Source organism: Myodes glareolus, chromosome 16, assembly GCF_982192425.1.
Source record: "Myodes glareolus chromosome 16, mMyoGla1.1, whole genome shotgun sequence".
NCBI classification, from domain to species: Eukaryota; Metazoa; Chordata; class Mammalia; order Rodentia; family Cricetidae; genus Myodes; species Myodes glareolus.
Genome location: NC_142041.1, coordinates 29897689 through 29923002, shown reverse-complemented (window position 1 = coordinate 29923002; position 25314 = coordinate 29897689). Strand labels below are relative to the sequence as shown.

The window sequence follows — 25314 nt, the reverse complement described above, 5'->3', positions numbered from 1 at the left end:
CTGTGGCAGCTTACTGACATCCTCTTTCCACAAGGTAGGAAATTTTCTCAAAATTAAATCTGTAGCTCTTTGCTTCCTAATGAAATTGATTTCTGCCTTGATACACCTCCATTTTATTATTTGGCCAGCGTTTTGCCACATTAATTATGCTTCTCCCCCCAGCACGACTGCATGTAATTAGTTACAGTTACTCACTCACCAGCAGAGCGAGTGACTCCCACAAAGTGTCGACCCTGGATGGTGTTTTGACTTTGGAACCACTCTGGACAGAGAAGATTACTTCCATGGCCTGAAAATAGTAACTCAGAAGGGGTACGCTGCTCCGAGGAGGTGGAGCACCTAGGTGCCCAGGTCACATGGTCCAGGTATCTGAGTCTCAGTCAGAACTCATGCACTGTCCCAAGCACCATTCCACCTGACTCCGAGGACACTGCTCACACAGTCTGTTAAGTCGGCTCCCAGCACCAGTGTCCAGAAACCGCACGAGGCTTCAGGGTGCAGGGCGATGTCTCACACTGGACGGAAGACTGTGTCTAGCACACTGGCAGGCCAAGATGTGGTGGAGGATTGTGTAAAGATGCAGCACTATGACTGCTGGTGGCTGGCATGGCTACAGGTGAGTAACCCCTGACGCCCCTGATCTTGAGAGGCAAAGTGGGGTGCTCTGGGCAGTGGTGACCACTGGGCAGGATTGCTCAGTGATCTGTACTTACAAGAGGCCCTCCTGATCACGATCTCTCTGTTGCTTCATGGTCACCCTGGGGGAGACTATCAGAGCCTCTAGATATCTAGCAATACCCAGGTAGATGCAGGGTCAGCTCAGTGAGTGACTTAGGGGCCAGCAGCCTCATCCATAAGAAGGCAACTTAGAAAGCAGGGTCCCCGGTTTTACAGGGCTCAGTTTTAATCTGGAAAGGAAGTTGAGAGAAGATGACACCTGGTCTACCTGGCTGTTCCCTGACCTGCAAGGATGTGAGCAAATACTCTCCCTCCTCGGCCGTCTCTGCAGTGGACTGAAACCAGGAGACAAAAATAAGCCACCCTTCGCCTGCAGATGTTCCTTTCAGACACTGTGGTCACAGTGACAGGGCAGTTAATACACATTTTGTATATCCTATAAGGCCCTGTCCAAATGTCACCAACTCCAAGAAGCCTCCTAATGCCCCACTGGAATTCGTCTCTTCTGCTTGTGTGCACACCCTACCCTGAGCATCTGAGAGTATGGGAGGGTGAACCCCACACCCAGAGGCCACCAGCCACATGTGGATTTTCAAAAGAAAAACTTTCAAAAGGGGTGCGGAAAAGATATTCTATTTAAAGCATTTCTAATAAGTCAGCTTTGCCAAATCTAAACGTCTCTGCTATTCCTCTTGGGTAAAATAATCTTAAAGAGAAACAAAGGAAAAAGCACATGCATGAATAAAAGTGGCAAAGGAACAGGTGGGGAAGTGGCAGGATGGGCTCCTCACTCATCCCCACCCCCAAAGCCAAAGGGTGCTTCTAAAGCTTTAGCATTTGAGCTATGGGAGGCAAGATGAGGGCTGTAAAAACCTGATGTCTGATTTTATAAATCTGCCTCAAATCTCAAGAGCGTCTGAGGAAAACAGGAGAGGGAAAGACAATGCTCACAGGGCTCAGAGGGGTCATAACCTTGCATAGCCAGAGGTGGGACATGGAGTTTCGTTCGGGCCAGCAGCTTGTCAGTCTCGACCCAAGTAAAGCAAAGCTTGGCTCTACCTACCAGGTGTTCTAGGGACCAGCTAACTCCTGTATGTGATCTGTGATTTACTGTATGGAACGGTGGCTTTGAGACCCAAAGGTACTTCTTTCTCATGCAGACAAGCTCTGCAGCTGCCCTCCTGGCCTCTCCTTCTACAACATCCCAGGGATCTCCCTGGAGGCCCCAAGCAACCATTTCCTGGATGGCTCTGGCAAAAAGTTCACTAAATACATTCTATTGATAAGCTGGTGTGAGGGTGACAGGGAAGACGTGTTCCGGTTTTGCAGAGACCTGACAGAATCCCTCAAAGGAAGTGCCCAGGCCATGGAGGCTTCCTGGTGACAAATGGCAGTTGAAATGCCTCCCCTGGCGACTGAGCTACACAGGCAGATGGAAGGAGGCTGATAGGAAATAATTAAAAATCTGCTGGAAATGTAATCGGAGTGGTTCAGACACTGGAGAGGACCTAGGAGGAACAAAGAACAATACTGTGTGTCTGGCGGAGGGGAGGAAGGAAAGGTTGGGAGGGAACAACCATCACCTCCTGGAACACAGGGCATGGACCGGCAATGAGAAGCAGACTCAGCATAGCACCTAATTACCTCCCAGGTCTGCACAACTGGAAGGAAGCAGGGAGTCAGGCCTGGGGGTGGGGGGTGGGGGTGGGGGTTCTTTTCAAAGCCAACTGTCCTGATCCCCTAGCTGCTCAGAAACCTGGACACAGTCCTCAACTATGCCACTCCTTCCCCTTTGTCACCATCCACCAACTGTCCTTGCCCTTCACTGAGCTGGCACAGCTGCCTCCCCAGCAGCCAGCTCTGACTCCTGACCTAGCACGGGCAAAGGAACTTCTGGAAAACCTATGGCGGTACCCCAGCTCTTCAGCTGGCTTCAGCTTCTGCCTAGACACCCCAAGTTTCCATGCAGCACCTCCACATCTAATTGGAGCAGATAGCTAAGGAGGGGGGATCAGAAAAGAACAGAGTCTGGGGTCAAGGGGACTCTGCCTTAGCCTCCCGCTGCCCCACAGCCTAGAACAGGTTCTGCAAACCTGGCTTCCTCCAGGAACAGTGAGGGTGCACTTCCTCACTTGAGTGGCTTGAAAACTGCACTCAGAGAATAAAGTAGAAACCCCATGGGTAAGAGCCAGTGGGGAGCAGCCCCATTTTCGGGAGTTTAAACCCACATTAAATGCTAGGTCTTTATCTTCAGCTTTTGACAGTCACAACTGACTGGGAAAAGCTGCCAGAGGACGCCTGACATGGATTCTGCTAGGAACATCGGGTACAGTCCTGGTGCTAAGACAGAGGGTTGCCTTCTGCTCAGAGGGACCCCATGGGGCACAAAGAATGCCAGGCTGCACTCACAGCTGCGGCATCACAGGACCTCTGCTATCTCAAGGAGAGCACGGTTCCTGTTCTCACAGCACTTTCACAGAGAGAGCTACACTCTAGGTGCCCATCCCCTTCCGGGTGTCCCCACTGTCCCACCTCACAGTGCTATTTTAGTAATCCAAAGCTGTTCACATTGGACATGTCTCGGTTGCTGTGCTGGGGACTCAAACTGGGGTCTGCCTGAATCCCTTCCCAAGGGCAGAGCCAAGACACTGCTGTGGGGTGCCCATCTACCTGGAGGTAATGCAGAATTTAAACCCATATGTTTTGAACTTGCCTGTACTTTTTCTATACTGTCTCCCTCACTACCCCAAACTGCTGACACACAGGCTCTAGGTCCCGGCAAGCGTCTGCTGGCAGCAAGCACAGCTCGTTCCTTCTGAATGGCAACTGCCAGTGCTTCCCTTTCATTCTGTCGGCCATCTGCACACTTCAAACTCACTGCTTTCCCCTAGCCCCCTGCCAAAAGCAGAGGGCCCCTTTGCCTAAAGCTGCAGTTCCTAATTATCACACTTCCTTTAGCCTTCCAGAAGGAGAAACACACAGCATACCAACTGAACAGAACAGTCATCTTTACCTTCAGCAGCCCCAAAAGGACGGGGATCCCTCACGGACTGAGAGCCCCATTCTCACCCCCAGCCCAAGCCCACCTGTGTCAATACTGACTGAGCTTTGTGATGGGGGGTGGGGAATGGCTTCCTGTTTCATCTGTTCCCTGAACCCCAAGATTCCTGCTCACGACATCTTCAGCACTCCGGCCCTGGCATGCTGCATGGCATGGGACAGGGAAGCGAGGATGAGATTCTGGTAAGAAGAAAGCTGTCATTCAGAGCGTAGGGATATGGTACAAGAACTGGAGAGGAAGCAGGCAGGAACGAGGGCAAGGAAGAAACACCAACCTCCTAAGACAGCTATTGCCTGCAGCCTCCAAGAAACACAGGTCAGAGTCAAGCAACATCTCCAACTTGGCTCAATCCAGAAAAGGGCAGAGGATTTGACCCCCGTTCTGTGAGACTCAGGTTCTCAGTCATGGAAATGGAGGCTTGCTCTAGTTACAGCCACAGAAGCTCCTTCTTTTAATGATTTATCTATTTTATGTGTATGGGTGTTTTGCCTACGTGTCCACCTGAGTACCAAATGCTTGTCTGGGGCCCACAGAGGTCAGTAGAGGGCATCAGATCCTCTGGGACCAGGGTTACACAAGACTGGGAGCTGCCACATGGGAGCCTTCTCTCCAGCCCCAGCAGAAACTCTGCCAACACTGTGAAGCGTATAAATATGGGCAGAGTCCCCTTCCCCTTTCCGAAGTTCACAACGAAGACAGCCTGCGATCAATAGCTAGGCTTTGGCTCAAATGTATTGTGTGGGACACTTCTAGTCACGGTCTCTTCGTTAAAATGCCCAGATGGGAGAAAACTGAGGTTCAGAAAGTCTATGCCATTGTGCTTGGGGGAGTTGGTCAATGGCTCTGAGCCAGGTCGCTGCAGAGCTAGATAGAGCACCTGGCCTTCACAGGACCACCTCTACCCCGGGGAGGGCACTGGATGCCATGTACTGCGAGGTGGTACTTTCTGCCCTTCCAGGCTCCTGTCCCACCCCTTTCTAATCCTCTGCACTCACCTAAGACAGAGTTCTCCCTCCCCAGGCAGGGCCATCACTGCTGTCTCCTGTATGTCCCTTCCTCCAGCTTATATCCAACTCAGCAGCCCAGAAGACCACAGGACACACAGGCAAGCCAAGGCCCTGTGGTCAGAGCTGGGTAATGTGGGGTCCCTAGAAAAATAGTAACTGTGCTTGAGCCGGGCACTGCACACATACTGCCTTCCTTGAAGGTCTGCCCTTACAGGGGTTCACTGTGTTCTCAGAGACATGTTGGGGACCAGGGGGATGTGTGGCTGGACTGAAGTGACTCAGCTGAAGGGAGCTCAAAGGCTATCGGGAATCCTGGCGGGACGGTCTAGCAGGGCTCCTCTTCAGAGCAGTGAAGCTTTCTGGAGTCGCCATGGTTCTTTTTTGGTTTTGTTTTAGGCCCTGGGTTTTAGAGCCCTGGCCCTCGAACTCTGACGCTGACTCCACAGAAGGTAGTGAGATCTGTGTTCCCCACGGCTAGATGCAGGGCTCAGCTTCTCCTTTCCCTTCCCCCTCCCTCCCCCTCCCTGCAAACATTTATTATTTCTTGCTCCTGGCTGTCAGCAGCAACAAACTAAGATTAATCACTCGCCTGCCTGGCTGGACCCAGACATGCCTACTGTTTGAAAACTCTCTCCTTCACCATACAAATCAATGAGGAGAGGAGAAAGAAAAATACCCCTAACTGAAATGCCTCCCCGAGCTCTGCCAGACCCACGACACCTACCTACCCTCTCCTACGAACCAGGGGGCATTTCCTGGGTGGTACTGGGTGTACAGCAGCCAAAAGACCCCACTGCTCCAGGCAGATGCAAAGGGATGTCCGTAAGCACACAGGGGTCTTTCTTCATAACCTTCCCACCCCACAGGATGGAGGTGGGCCTACCCCTGTCCTCAGATTTAAGAAAGTCTCTGTAGGCTCACTGCAGAGCCACAGAACTGGAAGACAGTGTGGTGGTAGAACCCCAGGCCTTCACCTTGTTATCATCTGTGTGCAGCGTCAGATGGCTGGTGAAAGACTGAACCAGAACTCCACCCACAGTGCCTCTGATTGAGCAGCAGGGTTTCCTCTACATCAGAGCTTCTATCCAGCATGCTCTCATGCTCCTCACTCCAGCCCTTTCACAGGAGATTCCCCACCAGTGCCCTGATTCTGCACATTCAGGACACATAGGTGTGGCATGTGGGACACGGAAGCCAAAGCTGCAACCTTTCCCTTTGGCAACACTCATGTCTCTATCTTACTGATGCTTCTAGAACAAGCCTCAGAGAGCATTACTGTTGCTATGTACACTTGCAGGGACTCCACTCCCTGAGATAAAGCCCCATCCTTTAGCCAGGTGATGGGCTGTGCCACTCCTGGGTATAGGCCAACGTGGGATCTGTTGCTCTTGGCATGCCTGAGCCTGCTTCCTCTCCACTGTCCACCACTTACAACATTCCTATCTCTCCTGTTTCCCCCATCCTGTCCAGATTCTTCTGCAAATCTTGCAGAAGGGCCCTTTATAGTTCAAAGTGCCTGAAGAACCCTACTAATGAGACTGTTCCTCACTCTCCGTTCCTTTCCCCAGGCCTGACTGCCTTTCCAGGGAAACAAGAGGGCTTTTGATATTTTCTCACGAATTGCTAAAGGGCTCAACCTTTCCCTTGTCTGGTGGAGAAAGCATACCCAGCACACCCAGGACCAGTGGCAGGCATGAGGTTGGCTAGTACATGCTGTCAATCTCAGGGGACAAGAGACACCTGCAGCAGGAGGGAGAGACTGAGAGTGATGAATGTCATTTGAAGGATCTCTGAACCAGCTTCAAAGGTGGGTGTTGTCCACAGTAGGGGGTGTCAGACACATCTGAGATGTGAAGTCCAGGCAGCTGGAGAGAGGCAGTGCTGTCAGATCCTGGGTGTCACTGGTCCCCACAGAACAAGTCACTGTCTTCATTGTCAGAGCAGTCAAATATGCACTCAAGGGCAGAGTCACGGCCACTGTGAATCTCCACTGGGGCTGTTTCCTCATTTAGATAAATCCTAAAGTCACTTGCACAGCTGACACCCTAAGGCCTTCTGATCAAATATAAGGGTGTATGTGTGTATCTCTGTGTGCATGCTCACACGCACATGTGTGCCACAGCTCCAAGCCCAGCCTTGCTAGAGACCTTAGCAGGCACTCAGACCTCTAACCTCAGATGAAGAGCTGGGAATCTGACCTAGCCCCTGCATGAAGCCATCCTAGCACAAGTGTGCAGGCCACAGACATCTATCTGCTGATGGATGAGAGGACAGACTCTGAGCGGGACCCATTAGCCAGTGGCTTTGTCACCAAGATCTGACAACCTCCTCTAGGAGACACAGAAGTCCTGAGGCCCCTCAATACCACACCTCTACCTCTCTCTCTACTGAGGAATACTCGCATCTCTTAAGAGGTGCGTGTACCTTTTGCCCTGAAGCTTCTGACCCTTGGTCGTGTGACCACCCGCTACAGGTCTGGGCACCCAAAGCCCTTGGTGCAATCCTGCATGCTGCAAGGCAATCAGAATGAGCATGGTTGTGAGTCTGCAGCTGGGTTTGCTGTCCGCCTTGGCTCTCTCTCTACAGACCCAAGTGCCAGGTATAGAAGGTTCCAACAAAACTCTTCCAAGGGGAAGGACGGAGCAGGTAGAGAGCCCTGTTCTAGGGGAATAGGCTTCTCCAAGTACATTCTCCTCCACAGACCATTCTCACAGAAAGACCCAATACCCACATGAAAATGGCTGGAGGCCAAGAAGAGGAATAACTGTAATTCCAATGTCAGCTTGCAACCTGTCTTGTGTGGTGTGGGGCTGCCACTCTGCACCCAGCCACTGGCACCAGGCCTCAAGATGTAAGAAACCACATACTGCATACAGGCTGGCAAAGGTGGTGCTTGTCCAAAGCAACCAGTACCCACAGTACCATGACTGCCCTGTTTGTGGACGAGGGTGACAGAACGTGGCTGTTCTAGGCAGCACCGCTTCAAGGAAAGACCGCCTAGGTGAGCAGCACTCCGACCACCAGGGGTGGTACTCTAATGGCTCTAGACAAAAAAACCCAACCCTCCTGCTCCAGCTCTTGTGAGGAAGAGTCGTCGATACACAGCAGGCCTGGTGGTTAGATCAGACAGGGCAGGTACAACAAACCAGACCTCAGGCTGGTAGCCAAGGGTTCTTGTGCAGCCTGCTAGATGCTACTGGCTCAGGAAGTGCAGCTGATTTAGCTAGAGAATGCACACCAAGCAAATGTAGAGGCTGAATCCATGGGTAGGGGACACATGGGGAGCCAGTGATGTCCATAGTGACTGTCAAAGTCTGACTTTTTCTGGTCACATGCTGATGATGCAAACAGAAAAATGAAGGCACTTACCAAACAGTGAGTGGCAGGACATGACACCGTCTACACTTTGGACCACAAAGTCTCATGATATAAATTCCAGCTGGCTTATAACCTGCTTCGTAGACCAGGCTGGCCGCAAACTCACAGATATCCACCTGTCTCTGCCTCACATGTGCTAGGATTAAAGGCATGTGTCACCACAGCCCAACCACAGGTTTCTTAACTAGACAACAAGCATCTTCGAGGATACTAGCCGGAAACAGGAACAGGGTAGGAACTGTACTAGGTCACATGGGTGATGCTGGCTGACTAGATGCTTGTTACTTAGGAACAGGTCACCATCCCAGTCCACAGACGAGGACAGGGAGGCTCAGAATTGTGAAGACCACAGCCAAGGAGGGAGGCGGTCTCCCACTAGCTACCACAGCACCCAGACCACCTGAATGACAAGCCTATCACTATAAAAGCAGAATCAAAGTCCAACCCCTAGAAAGGGCCCCAATCCAATGGCACATGGCAAGGATAAAGGGGCCAAGCCTTAACCTCTGGGACCAACCCGTGACTTGGTTTTTATGCATATTGGGTAACGAGAAGTTGTTGCTCAAGGAGGTAGAAGCATGGATGACGCTGGGTTCACTGGGGTCATTTCTTCAGCAGCTGGCTGCAGACTTCTCAAACACCCCACACCCCACAGGTTCTCAGCAGACTGTTTCCCATAACCCCATATGGTCATGGCACACAACTAGATTGCTTTTTTAGGGTGAGCATGTCTCCATGCATCAAATACCTGACAAGGCCCTGCCCTGGTCCCTCCACAGTGCCAGACAATGGAGATTCTAGGAGGAATGCGACCCCAGAGGAATGGACGCCGAGGCAGATAAAGAGGGACAACAACCCCAGCAGCACTGGGGCCCTTGATGGCAGCAGGCTATCTGGGGCTGTGCGGATAGGTTGGCCACCCTGCCAGCATGGGTGCCAGCTTTCCTGAATGCAGTGCTGCCAAGCCCACTCTCCATCATGAGCCTCTGGCAAGGATCTAGGGCAGAGAGGAGGTAAGGTACACAGTATGTCTAGATGCAGGACCTGGGTCACACTCCAACTACGTCACTAATTCTGTGTCCTTAAAGAGTTCCTCTTCCTCTGAGCCTCCATTTTCTTATCTATAAAATGGAGTCTAGATCTCTCCTTGGGTCCTGCCTAGCAACATCAATGAACAACAGAACACTCAACATGGGAAAAAAAAACAAAAACAAAACAAAAACAAAAAACAACAACTCTTTTCTTATTTCTAAACCTGTTTATTTCAATAGCTCATGGGTCAGAAAGACCTGGCAATCCGCAGAGCGGCCACAGGCGATAACCCCAGCGGGGTTCTTTCTAGCTCACGGTATTCCCTCCTAAACTCTGTGGAGTTTACAGAAGGCAGACCTGCCCAGGGACGCCCTGACAACCCAGCACAAGGAGGGTCAGACACGCTCATCCGTCACCTGCTCTGCGAGCCTCAGTTTCCCAGTCTACAGAGGACTATATGAAGCCGAAGACAGGCGAGACGTGTCAAGAGCCAAGCACAGGTCTGGGCTCACTGCACACGAGAGCTCTTCCTAGCTAGTGGCCATACTTCCGAGGACAAGCCTCTCCCCTCTGGGAAAGCAGCAGGGGGCATCGATCACAGCTTCTCTGGGTCCCCAGAAGGAGACTACAGTAAAAACCAGGTTGAAATAACTCACACAAACAAGTTCTTGGGGAAACGGAGCGTATCCTTTCTTCACTAGACCCATGCAGGCACACTCCACTGTTCAGGGTAGGCAGAGGGCATGAGGTACTCACTTGAGGGAGAGGGAGTAGTCGTGTTTGCTGGTCTGGCTGTTCCGGACAAGGTAGCTACACTCCTTACAGAGTCGCAACAGATTCTCGGCATCACTTCTGCTGATGGCTCCATGATACCATCTGGGGAGGGGACAAGAGGGGAGTCAGAGTCGGGTGGGTCAAGCCCCCCCCACTGACCTCCAAGGAGGCTCAGTGCCCTCAGAGGGCAGCTGCTGACTCCAACCTCCCGTGGGGAGGCTCGACAGCTGCTCTGTCAGTGCCTGCCACATGTCAGATTCTGAGGGAGAAGAGTGACAAATCCCTGGGTCCCTTCCCATGCAAGGCTTCGGGACCATACAGCAGCCCAACACTAGGTACTCTGTGCCCATCCAGTTTGCCCTGTGGTGACAGGTGCTAAGGAGGTGAAAGTGAGGCCGGATCCCACAGCTGGGGCTGTTTCAGGCAGGGTGACCAGGAAAGCCTGTGCAGACCGGAGGAGGAGGAAAGGAAGCCACAAAGAATGGCGGCCACAAAGAACCTGTTGTGGCCGAGTCTAGTGCGGGCACAAGACTAGTCTGGGAAGGGTGTTGGAAAGAGCAGCCAGAGAGTTAACAGGGTAAGAGTAGTGGAGACAGAGCAGGCAGCATGGCTCAGGGAATTTCTTTCAATGAAATGGGCTCCTAGAACAAACATGCCAATAGGAAGCCTCATGGGCAAAGGAGAGGACAGCTCACTAATCTGAAAGATCCTGGCTGGACTCTGCTCCAGTAAAATGGCCCTGGCACTAGCTGGGTAAGTAAGAATCCCAGCACTGCGTTTCTGGATACTACATGAGCCAGAGAAGGAGGAGGAGTGTGCGGTACAGGGGGCATAAGGCCTCACCTGGCCACAGAATAGGATGAAAACCATGAATCTGTGACTGGGAAAGCTGGAGACAAAATATCACTAAAGGCCTTCAGTGACAAGGAGGAGGGACTCCCCAAGCCTCCTCTGTGTCCACGAAAGGAACATTGCAGCAGCAGAAGTGACTACGTGGTGGGATGCCAGGGGTGTGTGTGTGTGTGTGTGTGAGAGAGAGAGAGAGAGAGAGAGAGAGACAGAGAGAGAGAGAGAGCATACACACTACAGACTGTCAATCTGTCTGTCTTTCTATGGTTACACAGAAACAGAACACAGGTAGGGGATGTTTAGGCTACCATAATCAGAAAATTTCTAGGGATGCCGGGGGCCTGGGCCCTAAGGCAGCCATGGGGAGAAACAGCCAAACAAAAACAAAGTTGGCTTCACAAACAAGCGGCCACAGATCTGGAGATCCCAGGCTCAGGAGGGGTGGTCTGTGTGACATACCTCCAGCAAGCTGACAAAAGCATTCTATTGGGATCACATTTCTAGCCAGTTGAAACTGAGCTGTCCTCAGGGAAGGCAGGAAAAGTTCCCTAGGGAATTGCTGCCCGTTGTCTGCCCTCCCTGAGCATAGGGACTGGAAGAGAGACAGAGAAAGGGGCCCCAGGGGCCTGTTAAGAGTAGTCCCTGGTGGCAAGTAGGTAAGATGTAAGGTCCTGTCCTGGCTGCTTTATGTTCAAAGAAAGGAGGGGTTGGGAGTAGAGGATCAAAGAGGGCAAAGGGCAGTGGATCAGGAGCCAGCAGATCAGCAGGCAGCCTGTCAGTAGGAGGCCGGAGATCACAGGCTGTCTTGGGCATTCAGCCTACTATTGCTGGGTCTGAGCAAGGGACCAGCTGGAAACACGCTGAAGCCTGTGGAGATGGCCAGCCAGGTTAGACTCAAGGGGTCATGGAGACTCAACCACTGTCATTCAACCCAGCCATTAACAGCTGGTTTCTCCAGTGTTTACTCACTACACCCTTGATCTCACGGGGCCCGACACGGAGAGGAGGCCAGTCTGGACAGCACCGGTGTCCCACAGGAACCAGGAGCTGGGATGAGGCAGGACTACAGTGGTGGGAGGTACCTCCTTCAGCACTAACAGTCAGGAAAGCCCTGGAGAAGGACACCCGGCCCTGAGAACCGGTATCACCCAGGTCTAGACTGGTAAGAACTCACTGCATACAGACGGACCCTTGATGTAACCATGCAGCAATAGCTACCGGTCACTTTACAATGCAGACCTACTCTGCGCCAGCAATACCAACCTCTCCTCACTCTATGCGTCTCTCTTTAAAAAAAAAAAATTTATTTATTTATTTGAGATAGGGTTTCTTTGTGCAGTCTTGGCTGTTCTAGAACTCACTCTAGACCAGGCTGGCCTCAAACTCAGAGATCCGCCTGCCTCTGCTTCCCGAGTGTTGGAATTAAAGGTGTGCACCAACACTATCGCCCAGCATAATCTCTCACTCTACACCAGACACATGATTGGGCTGGGGACAAGAAAAGTGCAGGAGGAGATAAAAGCAATAGGGTCTAGGTTATGAGGCTGGGCCTTAGTTTCCCTTTACTGCGCATAAACTTGCTAAGCCTGGAGAAACTCACTGTAGCCCAAGAACTGGTGTGGTAAGAAACTGATGCTGTGGCTTCATCCTGGAGTAAGGGAGAGTTGCAGCGACAGACCTGGCAGAGCAGAGGTGTCATTGTGGTCAAGAGCAAGGGCAGTGAAAAGGCCAGTCCTGGCACAGTGCTTGGAGGAGGGGCAGGGCAGTATGGGTAGACCTCAGACTGTGACAGGTGAGAGATCTTGGAGAATGGGATTAGGGAAGCACAGGCCCGAGCTGATGAGGGGCAAACAGACGCAGCACAAAAGCTGTACAGTAACCCGATTTGCACTGAAGGGAGGTTTAGTTCAGACCTAGCAACTAGGATGAAAAATGACAGAAAGTGACAGCTCAAGATTTTGCTATCCCTCCTGCCAGCCACTGAGGGTGAAGGTGGCAACATGGTGTGATAAGAGCTTAGACCTCCCAGGAGCCCCTGTCACGAGGGGCCAGTGATCAGCTGAACTTACAATAAAGACGTGGAGGAGGCCACAGCATCTAGAGGAAGCAGGGGCGGCCCCGGCACTGCATCAATGAACTTACATTTGTTTCTCCAGTGGAATGGTGGGATCCACTCTCTCTCCCAGAATCCCACAGAACTCAGGGCTCCCGTGTTTGATGGGCTTGAAGCCTCCTCCAGGAGCACGGAGCTGGCGCCGTCGGTCCCGAGAAGGTGATGGGGAAGACTGCCGCTTCTCACTGCCGTTGAACTGGGCTGTAAGAATGGAAAGGAGAAGACAGATGCAACCATCACCCGGGGTCCAGGCAGCACAGTGGGCGATATTCTGTATGGTGGTGTTTTGTTTACACTGTAACAAATAAAGCCTGCCTGAAGATCAGAGTGTGGAGCTAGCCATGCTAGTTACCATAGAGGCCAGGCCATGGTGACACACACCTTTCATCCCAGTACTCAGAAGACAGAGGCAGATGAATCTCTGTGAGTTCAAGGCCACCCTGGACTACACAAGATCGAATGAATCTAAAAGAGAAACAGAGCTCACACCTTTAATCCCAGAATTTGGGAATCACACACTTTTAATACCAGCATTAGGGAGGTGGAGTCAGGAGTCAGGGAGGCGGAGAGAGGAGACAGGAGCTCTGGGTATTCAGTCTGAGGACTTACAGAGACAGGACACCCCATTTGATCTGAGGACTTTGTAGAGGTAAGAACTGGTAGTGGCTGGCTGCTCTGCTTCTCTTTCAGCTTTTACCCCCTAATATCTGACACCGGGTTTTTATTATTAAGATCAATTGGAAATCGCGCTACGATTCTGCTTTGCATTTGACACTTTGCAAGAGTAAGAGAGGATCCAAAAATGCTGGGTTTTGCTATGGCCTAAGTTGTCCCCAAAAGTTCCTATGCTGAATTGAGTCAATGTTGGATAGCAGGCCCTTAAAGGAAGTACTCGAACTGTGAGCACCTCAAGGAATGAAGGCTGAGATCCTCAACTGCCACCGTTAACAAGAGGAATGCCCCAGAACACCCGGGTTTTCTCTCCCACAGCTGCCAGACCAGATCACGCTTGTTCTTCTTCCTCCTCTTCTTCCTGGAAAACCCTATCCAAGTAGGGTCGCATGGATTCCTGAGCCTGCTCCTCTTCCTTTAGATATTATGCATGGAACAGATGCCAGGGAACAAGAGAGCCCCCAGCAGGCAGAACGCTGCATGGTTAACAGAGGTCCTCCCCTGTAGACCACATACCAAGGCCACAGAGGACCTCAAGCTCTTTAGAGAGGGGAAAAGATGTGTGTTGTGTGTGTGCGCGCATGCGTGTACATGCGTAGGTACCTACAGAAGACAAGAGTAAGCTGAAGTTATTAGCAGCTGTGAGCCGTCTACTATGGGAACTAGAAAACTCTAGTCCTCTAGAAGAGCCGTCAAGCGTCCTTAATCATTGAGCCATCTCTCCAGCCCTGAACTCACGCTCTTAGGTACAGGCAACTAGGCCTTCTTACACCTAGCTCCTGCTCAGGTTCCGGTCTCACCCAACTCTGTTGCCTTCAGAAGTTACTTCTCTCAAGAAACCCCAGAACTCCCTCAGCCATGGCATCCAAATCACCAGTCTCCTTGCCTGGCTCCCAAGAGTCACTGAGAATGGGCTGTAGCATCATTGCCCCACCCCACACAGTGCCTGCAAGGTAACAGGTGCTCAATGCAAAATGAAAAAAACCTTAACGAGCTGATGTTTTGCTTTACTGGGGAAAAAATATCGGTTTTCCTACCAGATAAATTGGATAAAACCTAAGAATGTCCTAGTCGACACTGTAATTCCCCACTGGATTAATTTATACATCCTTTGGCATGCTTAATACTGCAGCCATATATTTTAGTGAGAACAGGTGGTGATGAATGACAAGCTTAATTAGGCAAATCCTTTCACCTAAAACACAAATACACAAACTCCAAGTGCAGTGATTCGACAGCCAGAGAGGGAGGGGGATCTGAACAAAAGCTCCAAATACAACCGCTTCCATCCCTTCTAATTAAGTTTCTCTTTAATCTGCAATTTTAAATGGCAATTCTTTTAATTTAGTGGTTTTCTGTGAGAGATAAAGACGCAATTCCTCAGAAGAATATCTGCATTTAGAGGAAAACACACTGCCCCCGCGAGTTGTTCAAATGACAGAACTTAATGAGTCCCACCGATAGGCAATTAAAGAGCAAGTTGGAATCCTGCAGGAGGGAGGGCCACTCGAGGTTGTGCAGCATGAGGAGGTGCTGAACATCTGACTTCAGTTACCAGGCTAGTCCTGGTGGTGGGAGCAGGGTGACCAGGCAGTGTCCTCAGGGTCAGCAAGTCAGTACCTTCGCTTGGCTCCAGACGTCTACCCAAGAGTTGTGTTCAGGGGACGGAGCTCATTATTCAAGGACTCCCATTTATTTTACAGGGCTTTCTAGATAGTCTCGAAGCTGGTGCTCCCTCTAACTGGTCCCCTCTACTGACCTCCATAGCACTCCTGCTACGGTGTGTGTTCCTGGCAAGCATCGATGTGTGGAACAGCAAGAATGAGCCCAGACTCTGCGTCCACAGGGCCAGGCGTACCCCAATCTGTCTTTCCTTCTTCACAAGAACAGCCAAGGTCTAGGTGGAAGCTGTGGTCTCCCTCACTTGGTCGCTGCTCCATCTGAATGGCATATACAGGCTTCCCAGGACTGGCATGAGCGCTGCCCTCAACTCCCTAGAGGAGCGAGCCTCTCTCGTGGTTCTAGTCCTTGGTAGTGTGTCTGCTGCTCTAAGGACATATAGTCACTCTTCCCAGCACCTGGGAAGGCTTCCCTTCAGCTCTCTCCCGGCCCTTGTCAACTCAGTTTACTCTGTAGCCCAGCCTGGAGAGGATCTTAGAAAGAGCATGAGCTGTAACAGTTTAGCGGTAGAGTTTTGCCTAGCACACACAAGGTTCCATTCCCAACTCTAATAAAATGATGGGGTGGAAGGTGTTGCTGCTTCAGAGTTGTCTCCTTCCTGTACACTGTTCAGAGCGGACAGCAGCCGTCACAGCGCAGCCCTTCACTGGTGCCCCAGTGGCCTGGGTTCACCGGCAAAACCTCCTCACCCTACTTAGTGCTCAAAGTCCTTAGTAAGTTGGAGGCTGCCTGACCTTCTTCACCGGATGCTCTAGTCTAGGCTGGCTGGTCCCTAACATACCTGCCACCTGCCTTCCCACTTCTGCTTTGTCTGTCTGTCAGAATGTCTTTCTTCATCATGCTGCAAAAAAAATTCTAGCTATCCCACAAAGTACAGCCTGAAGGTTTTACCTCCTAGAGCGGCTCTGCCCTAGGCCCCCAGGTAGAATTCCTTTAGCCCGGAAGTGCTCTGTCCACACAGCCAGGTCAGCCTCTGCCTATTCCAGGAAAGAATGCAGCCTTTTCCACAGAAGCAGACGGACTCAGCCCATCCCTTTCTGCCATGCAGCTGGCTCCAGGCAATGGCCCCCAGACTAAAGCAAGGCTAGGGAGGAGGAGCAGCTCTGCATCCCAACTTGAGAGCCAGGGACACCTGGCTTCCATCCTCCAGCACCATTCCGTACCGTGATGCTAGCAGTATTTCTAAACTTCTCTAAGCACAGCGTCCACATCTACCAACCAGGGTTGAGAACAACCTGGTAAATAGGGGCAGGCTGTGGAAATGGTTCAGGCAGGTCCTCCATCAGTGGCTGACACCTCTCCACGGGTGTATGGGTTTATATGTGTGTTTTCATATATTCACAAAGAGAGTGTCCTGTATCAGAACTGGCGTCTTCAGAATCTTTGTACTGTTTACCGCAAACTCTCCAGTGCCCAGAACAGGACCTGGTATACAGGTGATAATCAACACCTATTGAATGAGAAGTCTCCGCCTAGCTCTGCAGGGCCACCCCATCTCCATTCATCCCTGCAGGCTGCATTCTCTCTGTGCCAGCGGGCTCTGGGCATTGAGGTCAGATCGTCAGGCTTGGAGGCAATGCCCTTAACCACCAAACCACCTTGCCAGTCTCAACCAATTTCTTTTAGAACCCTCTTGAAAATGATTTCATTTTTATATTTAGTACTTCTAGTAGTTCTCTAAGATCTGAGAACACATTTCCCTCTAATCTTCACAGACAACCCGTGAGATTGGTGCCACTGTGCCCTTGTTATAAACAAGGCCTGTGTGGCCAGAGAACGTGGCCAGCTAACGAGGCAGGCTGCCATGCTAGGCTACTGGCTGGGCCTCAGCCCTTGAGCTCTCTGCTGGGCAGCCTTGGGGCCTCCTCCAACCTAGTGTTATCCCTTGTAGGGTTGGCTCTCTGCTGGTCAGCCTGCAGCCTCTGGCACTCCATTTTCTAGCACAGGACTGAGCCTCCTGCAGCAGAGAAAGCAAGGCCAAAGAGGAAGGAGTCAGTGTGCAGAGACTCCGGCTGCCACAGGTCCCTCAGTCTCTCCATGGATAAACCAGAATTGAGGAACAGCCCTCTCTGTAAACCTTATGGGATACACAGGCGGGGCTGGCACGGCTCCGAGTCGGTACTTGTTCACTGATGCCCTACTACTCTGAAAGAGACAAGGTGCCTAGGAGCCTCTTTCATGCAGTGCTTTAAATATAACCCTGAACGCAGGGAGCCAGGTGGATGTTGTCCTGGTGAGGAGGGGAGACTGCACACTGGTTTTGGAGGTGGAGTGGGCTACCTACCCCAGGCTATGAACATCTGCACAACGCACTAAACCAACACTCATGCACAACTAAACTTTCCTTCTGTACTAGAAGGCCTCTGCAGCCGCAGTGCTCCAAATCCTACATCATGTCACTGACCCTACCACCACACACGCAGATACCCGCGAGAGCCCCAGTTTACAGATAAGGAGACCGAGATCCTTCTCCCCACCCTCCCGTGCGGGCAAGTCTGCTCACCCTTCCCCCCCCTCTAGGAAGGCTATATAGAGGGCAGCCTCACAAAGGTTTGCATCCCCAGGATCATGAAGAGGTCTCTGACTTCACCTTGAGGACATACACACAGGCCCTGGGCACTACTGTCATCTTCATAGGATGTGCGAGACAGGGCTGGAGACTCTGAGGGAAAGGCTGAGGAGTTCCAGAACACCGCCATTACACAGCTGTGCCTGGCCAGGGAAGGTAGACACAGGACAGCCAAAGGGGCTCACCTCTGTCCTCTGATTTTTGCCCCCCGCCAAGAAAACACGGACACCAGAGCCGAGTGCTGGCTGCAGAAGACCTAGATAGGACTAAGAAAGCACCGAGGCCTCCTCAGCTGAGAGAAGCCATCTTCTCCATTACAATTCATTCCATAGATAAGAAACATGGGGCTAGAAATGGGACCTACTCCTCCAGTTAGCCAGCCCTGAACGTTGACTTGAAGCAAGGTCTCCTCCACCTTAGTCTTAGCAAGTTCAGCACAATCTTATGGTACAACAGGTCTCAAGAGTCCACAGTATTAATGACAGGGATAACATCCACCACCTACCGAGCATACCGAGCCCCAACCTTAGTGCCTAGTGTCACCCTCATTCTACCGATGAGGAAACACAGACTTGTCACTGATAGTGAATGGCAGCTTTATACGCAGATTCCTTCCTGAGCTCAGGGCTGGGCTCACCTGTCTGTCACCTGTTACTGGGAATTGCTCAAGGCTAAGGGCCTGTGATTTGTAAGCTTTTCATCTGCAGACACTCACAAGACTCCAGGAGCCTGGGGAAAGTGATTATCCCTCCATCTGCAAGCCCAGGGAGCTGCCTAGCACAGGCTAGCACTTGAGGAAGTCAGTCCACAAGCCCAAGCTCCAGCCCAGTGTATGTTTGTGCCACTGACTGCCCACTGCAGACAATGAGGGTACAAGAGAGAGAAAAGGTAAGCCAGTGGTCGCAGCTCTCGCAAGGCTTCCCCCTCAGACAGGAAGGACACGTTAGAGAGAAAAGGTAAGCCAGTGGTCGCAGCTCTCACAAGGCTGCTGGCAGTGGCTTCCCCCTCAGACAGGAAGGGCACACTTTCACTTTCTCAGAGGGAATTCAGTCATAGACAGGAAGGGAGGAGGTCAGGCAGGTCAGCAGCCACACAAAAGTGTCCTGCCTCATGTGGCTAAGACACAGGTGTCCAGCACCCAAGAGGGATAAGAACACAAAGTACCTTGCAGGCACACAGCCACTAGCGCAGCCTAGCCTGGGACAGCGTCTGGGACTTGTGAGACCAGGTCTGACTCAGCAATGTCACAAACATCCCAGCACTTAGTGGGCACCAGGCATGGCCTGAATGGGGACCCAGCTGTGCACAAGGCAGGCTTTGACCTCACACAGCTTACAGTCTCCATCCCCAGGATGACCTCTGACCTGCCCAGCAGAAGGACAAAGCTACTCACTGGACTCCACATTGGAAAAGAAGGCATTTGTGGGAACGTTTCTAACAGCACAATTAATAGAGGACCCAAAGCTATGATATGCTGGTGCCTTTGTTTTCACTTTTTTTAAGATTACTAAATGAACTCATTAATGAGTCAATACAAAGACCAACCAGAGAAACCTGTCCCTCAGTAACATTTGAAGTGAGCGATCCCACAGCTCTCACTGAACCCCACTCCTCAGTAGACCTGCTGTTCATGCGCATGTTAAACATTAATTTCGGCTGTTACTCATTACACAGCAAAAAGTTCCCCAAACAAACACAATTATTAATTTCCTCACAGTCCCAAGGCATTCTGAGAGGTCATGAAGGAGGCTGGAGGCTTTCTGGGACTGAGGGATGCCTGCTGTGTGTGGCAGCCTGTGACCAGGTCTGAGACTCCCTGTGGAGACCCTGCAGACTCTGGGCCTGCTTACTCTGAGCCTTCAAGGAGACACAAGGAGCAGCAAGTGTGAGCTGTGCACAACGCCCACAGCGCCAGAGCACCATCTTCAGGCTGTGTGCACGGCTGGGGGCAGGACAGCACTAAACAAGAGAGCAAGTGCAGCCACTGCTTCTATCCCAGGAACCGCCCAAGCTACCCTATACCAGCTTCACCACACCTTTTCCAGATGAAGCCCACGTGACAGTGGCGAGGGTAAGCACTTTTCCTTCAAATGGACCCAAGATCACTGCCATGTGACTGCAGCTAAGCTACTCCCTCCCTCTGAGCTCCAGTGCTGCCCTTCATGTTAAGATAGGGAAACAAACAATACCCACCCGGCAGGGCTTTATAGGGTTACTTTAAAGCGGGTTTGTAATTGCTGCTCAATAAAAATTGGCTTCCTATACATTCCTCCCTGCCCAGTCACCATACCCGTGTTCCTTTAAGTCAGCCACTGAGCTGGCTCAGATGACTCACAACTGTGTAGGAAACAGCCACACCTAAAATGCCACTCTCCTTTTCTCTGTCCTTTCCAACACCCTTCCTAATGTTGAGAAGGTGTCAACTTCAGAGGAGCTACTTGTGGAGCGCTGGCACAGCATGAGCACCCATGGGATCAGAGTGACAAGGGTGTAAGTACCTGGCTGTTCCAGAATGTGACAGGAGGCCCAGCGCAATCCGGGCTGGTGAGAAGGGACTGTTATGTCAGGGGAGGCTTCCTGGGAGGGCTGCCACTGGTGTGACCTGAGAGGAGCTGTGATACCCTTCCTGGCTGCCTCAGCCCCACTCCTACACACAGGATGTAATCAGTCAACTGGAGGTCTCCACGTGGGGTCCCCCGGGGACTTGTCAGGGCTCAGGTGGCTGTGGGTGCTGTGACACTTTCTGCAGTGGCTTACTTGCAACTCAAGTTCAAAACTCCTCATCTAGGAAGACCAAGCACATCACTTCTAGAACGGGGATGAACAAGGAGTGAGGGCTGGGTAGTGGAGCTGACACTGGAGTGGAGGGTTAGGGTCCCCACCGAAGAACTGCTTTCCAGGCCACCGGGACCTGCTTCCCATTGCCAGGCATAACTAGGAATGAGGCTGTAGATGAGGCCTCCACAGCTGCTAAGAGCCTGTTCATGCAGCACTGTTTTTATATTAAGCTTCATTTAATTCAGCAAGCCCCTTCTGAACTCCAGAAATAAACCTCAAAGGCACAACTCTTTAGTGCTCACAATGTCTTTTCTTTTTCCTTTTAGAGATTATTTATTTATTATGTATACAGTGTTCTATCTACTATTTGCTTTCAAGACAGAAGGCTTCAGATTTTATTATATATAGATGATTCTGAGTTGCCATGTGGTTGCCGGGAACTGAACTCAGGACCTCTGGAAGAGCAGTCAATGCTCTTAGCCTCTGAGTCATCTCTCCAATTCTCTTTTTCCTTCTGTTTTTATCTCCCCCCCCTCCCCCCGGAGACAGGGTTTCTCTGTCCTGGAACTTACTCTGTAGACCAGGCTGTCGTTAAACTTAGAGATCTCCCTGCCTCTGCCTCCCAAGTACTGGGATTAAAGACATGTGCCACCAACACCGCCCAACTAACACAATGTCTTTTTATCCAGAGATTTTCCTGGATCATTAGAAGCTCATGTTGCAAGATTTGTGACCATCACCTGTCTTTAGATGGGAAAACTGAGGGTCAGGGAGATGAGCCTCCTGCCTGGGGCTTAAGTTGACAAATGGCTGAGCTGGCCAGCAAACATGGGGCTGTGACTCCTGCCTGTTGGTCTTAATGGATTAGACACAGGGTCCTAAACTTTGCAAGGCAGATCAACATGCCCAGGAGATGGTAAAGGGCATAGACAAGGGCCCCAAGTAATGGCTGAGAGATAAGCCCATCTGAGCATGTTCTGTATTCCATTTCTGCCTTTGGCGGAGCCCAGGACACCAAAGAGAGACTACCTTGAGATGGTGAGTGGCAGAAGCAACTGTCTCTCCAAGGCCCACAGGCCCTTCTCAGGCTTACACCCCCTGGTCCTGCTGCCGGAATACACACCATCAAGTGCTCTGATTATCTGAGACCCAACTGCACATCTCCCACATCCAGACGGCCTGACTGGCTCCACCACAAAGTCGTTTGTGGTTCTTTCCTCCTCTGTCTCAGTTTCTCCATGACAGAGGGAGTAGACTATACAGTATGCAGGGCCCTCCTTATGTTAGAAGGAAGACTCCTAGCCTAGAGCTGTCCTAGTACGTCATGCTGGCATGTGAGGCAGGAGCTGCAGCAGGTGCAGGTCCCCAAACATAACTTAAGTGACAGAGGGGAGGCTCAGGTATAGGCTCTGCAGTTAGACTTGGTTTTGCTACTGCCCAGGCAGGAGTCCCTCTGTCCCATACCTAAAAGAAGAAAACTAAGCGTGCAGAGGGTAGCCACGAGGACACAATGAGACAGCATAAGGAAGACGTGTAGTGAACCCATCCTTTCCTGACGAGAGGCTTCAGCAGGGCTGTTGGGATTCGTTGCCAGTGAGGCAATTCTGGGGAGAACAGGTACAATCCTCTCAGAGGTCTGACAGTAGCGTGCCTGCCACCCAACATGAGTGCTTCCTCGTCCCCAATTCTTGGTCCTAGTCACAGGTCAAGTTCTGTGAAGAACCTGTTCAACTTGCAAGCAGTCACACCAACCTTCACCACCTCAATGAGCTCAAAAAGAAGAACTGGTGAAATTTCTTGTCTAACTCCCCAAGTCCTTATCCTTAACAAAATGTGCACTGCAGAATCCTGAACAAAGGTAAGACTGTCCTTCCAGGGAGCTAGGACTACCTCATCCTCTCACAATATCCTCCTCCCAGATGTAGAGCGACCACAGAACCGTCCTGAGGCTTAAGATCCCAGTGAGACATGGACAAGAGGGTCTGTTTCTCTCTCTCTCTAGAGAGAGAGAGAATGCTGGATCTTGACTGAAAAGGGCCTCTTGTCACCAGCTCAGGGCAGGGCAGCACCCCGCAGGCTATATAGCACCTGTTCTACAGACTGAGACCTGTGGTCTCCCTGTCTACTCTCATGACATGCTGGGGTTCCAGGGTAATAGGCATGGGCTCAGAACTGCCTACTGTTCACAGTCCTACTGCAAAGTGAGTCTGTGCCACCCACCTTTCTCACTGCAGCCGCTACAGCAGCCTCTGAGGCGGCAAAGTCCATCTACATGGTCAAGCTCCCCACAAGCGCCTACCTCTGGATTCTAGTCTGGGTCTCCCCCTTCAAGAGTTCAGTTCTATGTCTTTTGGGACTTTGAAAGCATGGAAAAGGCCCCCACTCAGGTTTCCCCAACCAACCTGAGCGGGCAGAGTCACAAAAATAGAGCAGTGAAGAGAGGAAGGGGCAGCTGTGCTCAACAAACTTCATCTTACACAGCTGTTTCGCAGAGCACTGCCAGTTTCCGAACAGTCCAGGAACTCACTTGCATGTGCATACCTGTTCATGCACGCCTCATGTGCATGCACACTCAGATGACATTTAGCAGCCACTCAATAGGCTCTGCCCTTCATTCCAAGAAGCCACACTTCAGGGCTGGCAAATGGGACCATGATGACACTCAGCAATCCAATCAAGTTGCTGCAAAGCATCATCATTACCTGAGAAGTGGCCTGCTGGCCTCTACCCACTGCTGCGTGAGTAGAGGAGACAGACTGAAGGCTTGCTCACAGTGTCCTCCAGCCCAGAAGTGATGCATCCACCGCCTTTTTCAACACAGGAAAGGAGCAGGGAGCTCAAAGCTGTCTGGGATGAGCATAGCCAGCATCTGCTCTGGCGTGGGGCATGTGAAGCCAAGAGACTTGATGAGAGAAGGCAGGGCAAGAATGTGAGTGGCAGTGGCACCAGAGATAACAAATCAGTGACTCGAACCAAGGCCAGAACGGACACTGTGGGTCTTACTGTCAGCTAGTTCTATCTGAGGTTTTTTTGTGAACAACTACAGGTACAGAAGTAAAACTTCCTCCAGGCATGAGTGGGCAGGTTCCAGACAGACAGCCTTCTGAGAGATGATGTCCTCCAGGTTAAGTGTATCTCACTCGTACTTCTACACAGATCACCTAGTGACGTAAATCTGGTAGAACATACTCCAACTGTGTATGTCTGGTATAAGGTCCAAATGTCTGTCTGCTGTCTGTGTGTGTGTGTGCGCGCGTGCTTATATGTGTGCATGTACCAAGGCATAAATGTGGAAATCAGAGAATAACTGGCAAGAATTCTCATTTTCCATCATGTGGCTTCCAGGGCTTGAACTGTGGTCAACAGGCTTGGTGGCAAACACCTTTACTCACTGAGCCATCTCACTGGCCCAAGATGAGAGATTTCTGAGCAGTTCATTGGCAATGCCAACACTGCTGGTCAGAGACCATGCCAGAGAGTCAAGTGTTAGACTAGACGAGAGCATCACAAGCAACAAGAGCCCTCCAGGTCCTCATGAGGATCCAGGATGAGACAGGGGAACCCTAGCACCTGTCTGTGGTGTTGACGCATGCCTGGACATACGGTATCTGGATAGCTGCCACTTGCCCTCTTTAGGCCTTCAATCAAGTCAGTGTTTGCAATGAGCTATGGATGGCACAAACTCCTCCCACTCTTACTGGAGCCTGCCCCCTTGGGTTCCCTTGGGTCTACAGAAGCAGTTCTGTGATGGTGTGAGAAGACTCACAGTATAGAGAGCAGACAAGGGTATCTGTATTAGGCAAGGCTAGGTACCAGGGTGGTGCTCACAGAGACAAGGCTATTTGAGCAGGGTACTGGGAGGTCAAACTCTTTCTAGGTAAGCTGTGATGCACACTTCAGGAGGAGTACTGAGATGTGTGCAGGGCACGTCATATATACTGGGAACAATGTAGGGCACATACTGAGGTGTCTAGAACATCACTTGAGGGGCCTACGAAGGGAAACAGAGTCTAGTTGTGCGTAAGAAAGAACATTAAACAAGACTCTCCTATGACTTCACCGTGGGATTGGATCAGTCTCCTCGTGCCTCTCTTTCTGTGTCTAAACTCTTGTGTGCAGTTAAGTGGCTTGGCATCTGGCTTACACGTTTTAATCTTACACAGAAGCATTGCCCTTGGTTGTTAGCAACTCACTCCGAACCTCACTTAGTCTTGACTGTGCAATATTCCACCACATGGATGCACAAAATTCCTCTAACAACTTGCTTGTGCCAGTCATCCCAGCGGCCCCGACTTCTCATGAGCATAAACTGTCTTTTCCCAACTTCAGACCATCGGGGTTAGCAGAAAAATCTCAGGAGTGGGCCTGAAATCAAAGAGTGTGAGCAGGGGTTTCTGGCTTGTGACATGTGGCCATACCACGTTGTAGAAACGCTGTAGTGGGGTCAATTTGATTCTGGGAGACCAAGTGGGAGAAGCCTAAGCTCCGCACAGGCTCATGTCACAACTACAGATGAGAAACACAGCAGCCCCTGAAGCCATGCGGGACCAGATGAGACCCAAGGGACTCCATGAGACCCAGGGGACCAGCACTGCAGGTGGCAAGACTGGGCTGGAAACCTGCAATGCTAGACTGGAGTTTCTCTTTGGCCTGTCCTCTTTTCCCTCAGGAACCTTTATCTGGTTCCTGAGATAAAGTGGCCATCTTTGCAGGGCCACTGGGT

General features: G+C 51.3%; 1 protein-coding gene across 2 annotated transcripts in view; it reads right to left on the bottom strand.

Moving 5' to 3' along the window:
* Shb (SH2 domain containing adaptor protein B) overlaps nucleotides 1–25314 on the bottom strand; it is a 110405-nt gene that overhangs the window by 10166 nt on the left and 74925 nt on the right. For both annotated transcript variants that reach the window (XM_085677197.2, XM_048419802.3), the window contains 2 exons: nucleotides 12922–13093; nucleotides 9913–10032 (listed from right to left, as the gene is read on the bottom strand). In XM_085677197.2, coding sequence (XP_085533323.1) covers nucleotides 9913–10032; nucleotides 12922–13093 — 292 coding nt within the window. The remainder of the gene's footprint in view (nucleotides 1–9912; nucleotides 10033–12921; nucleotides 13094–25314) is intronic.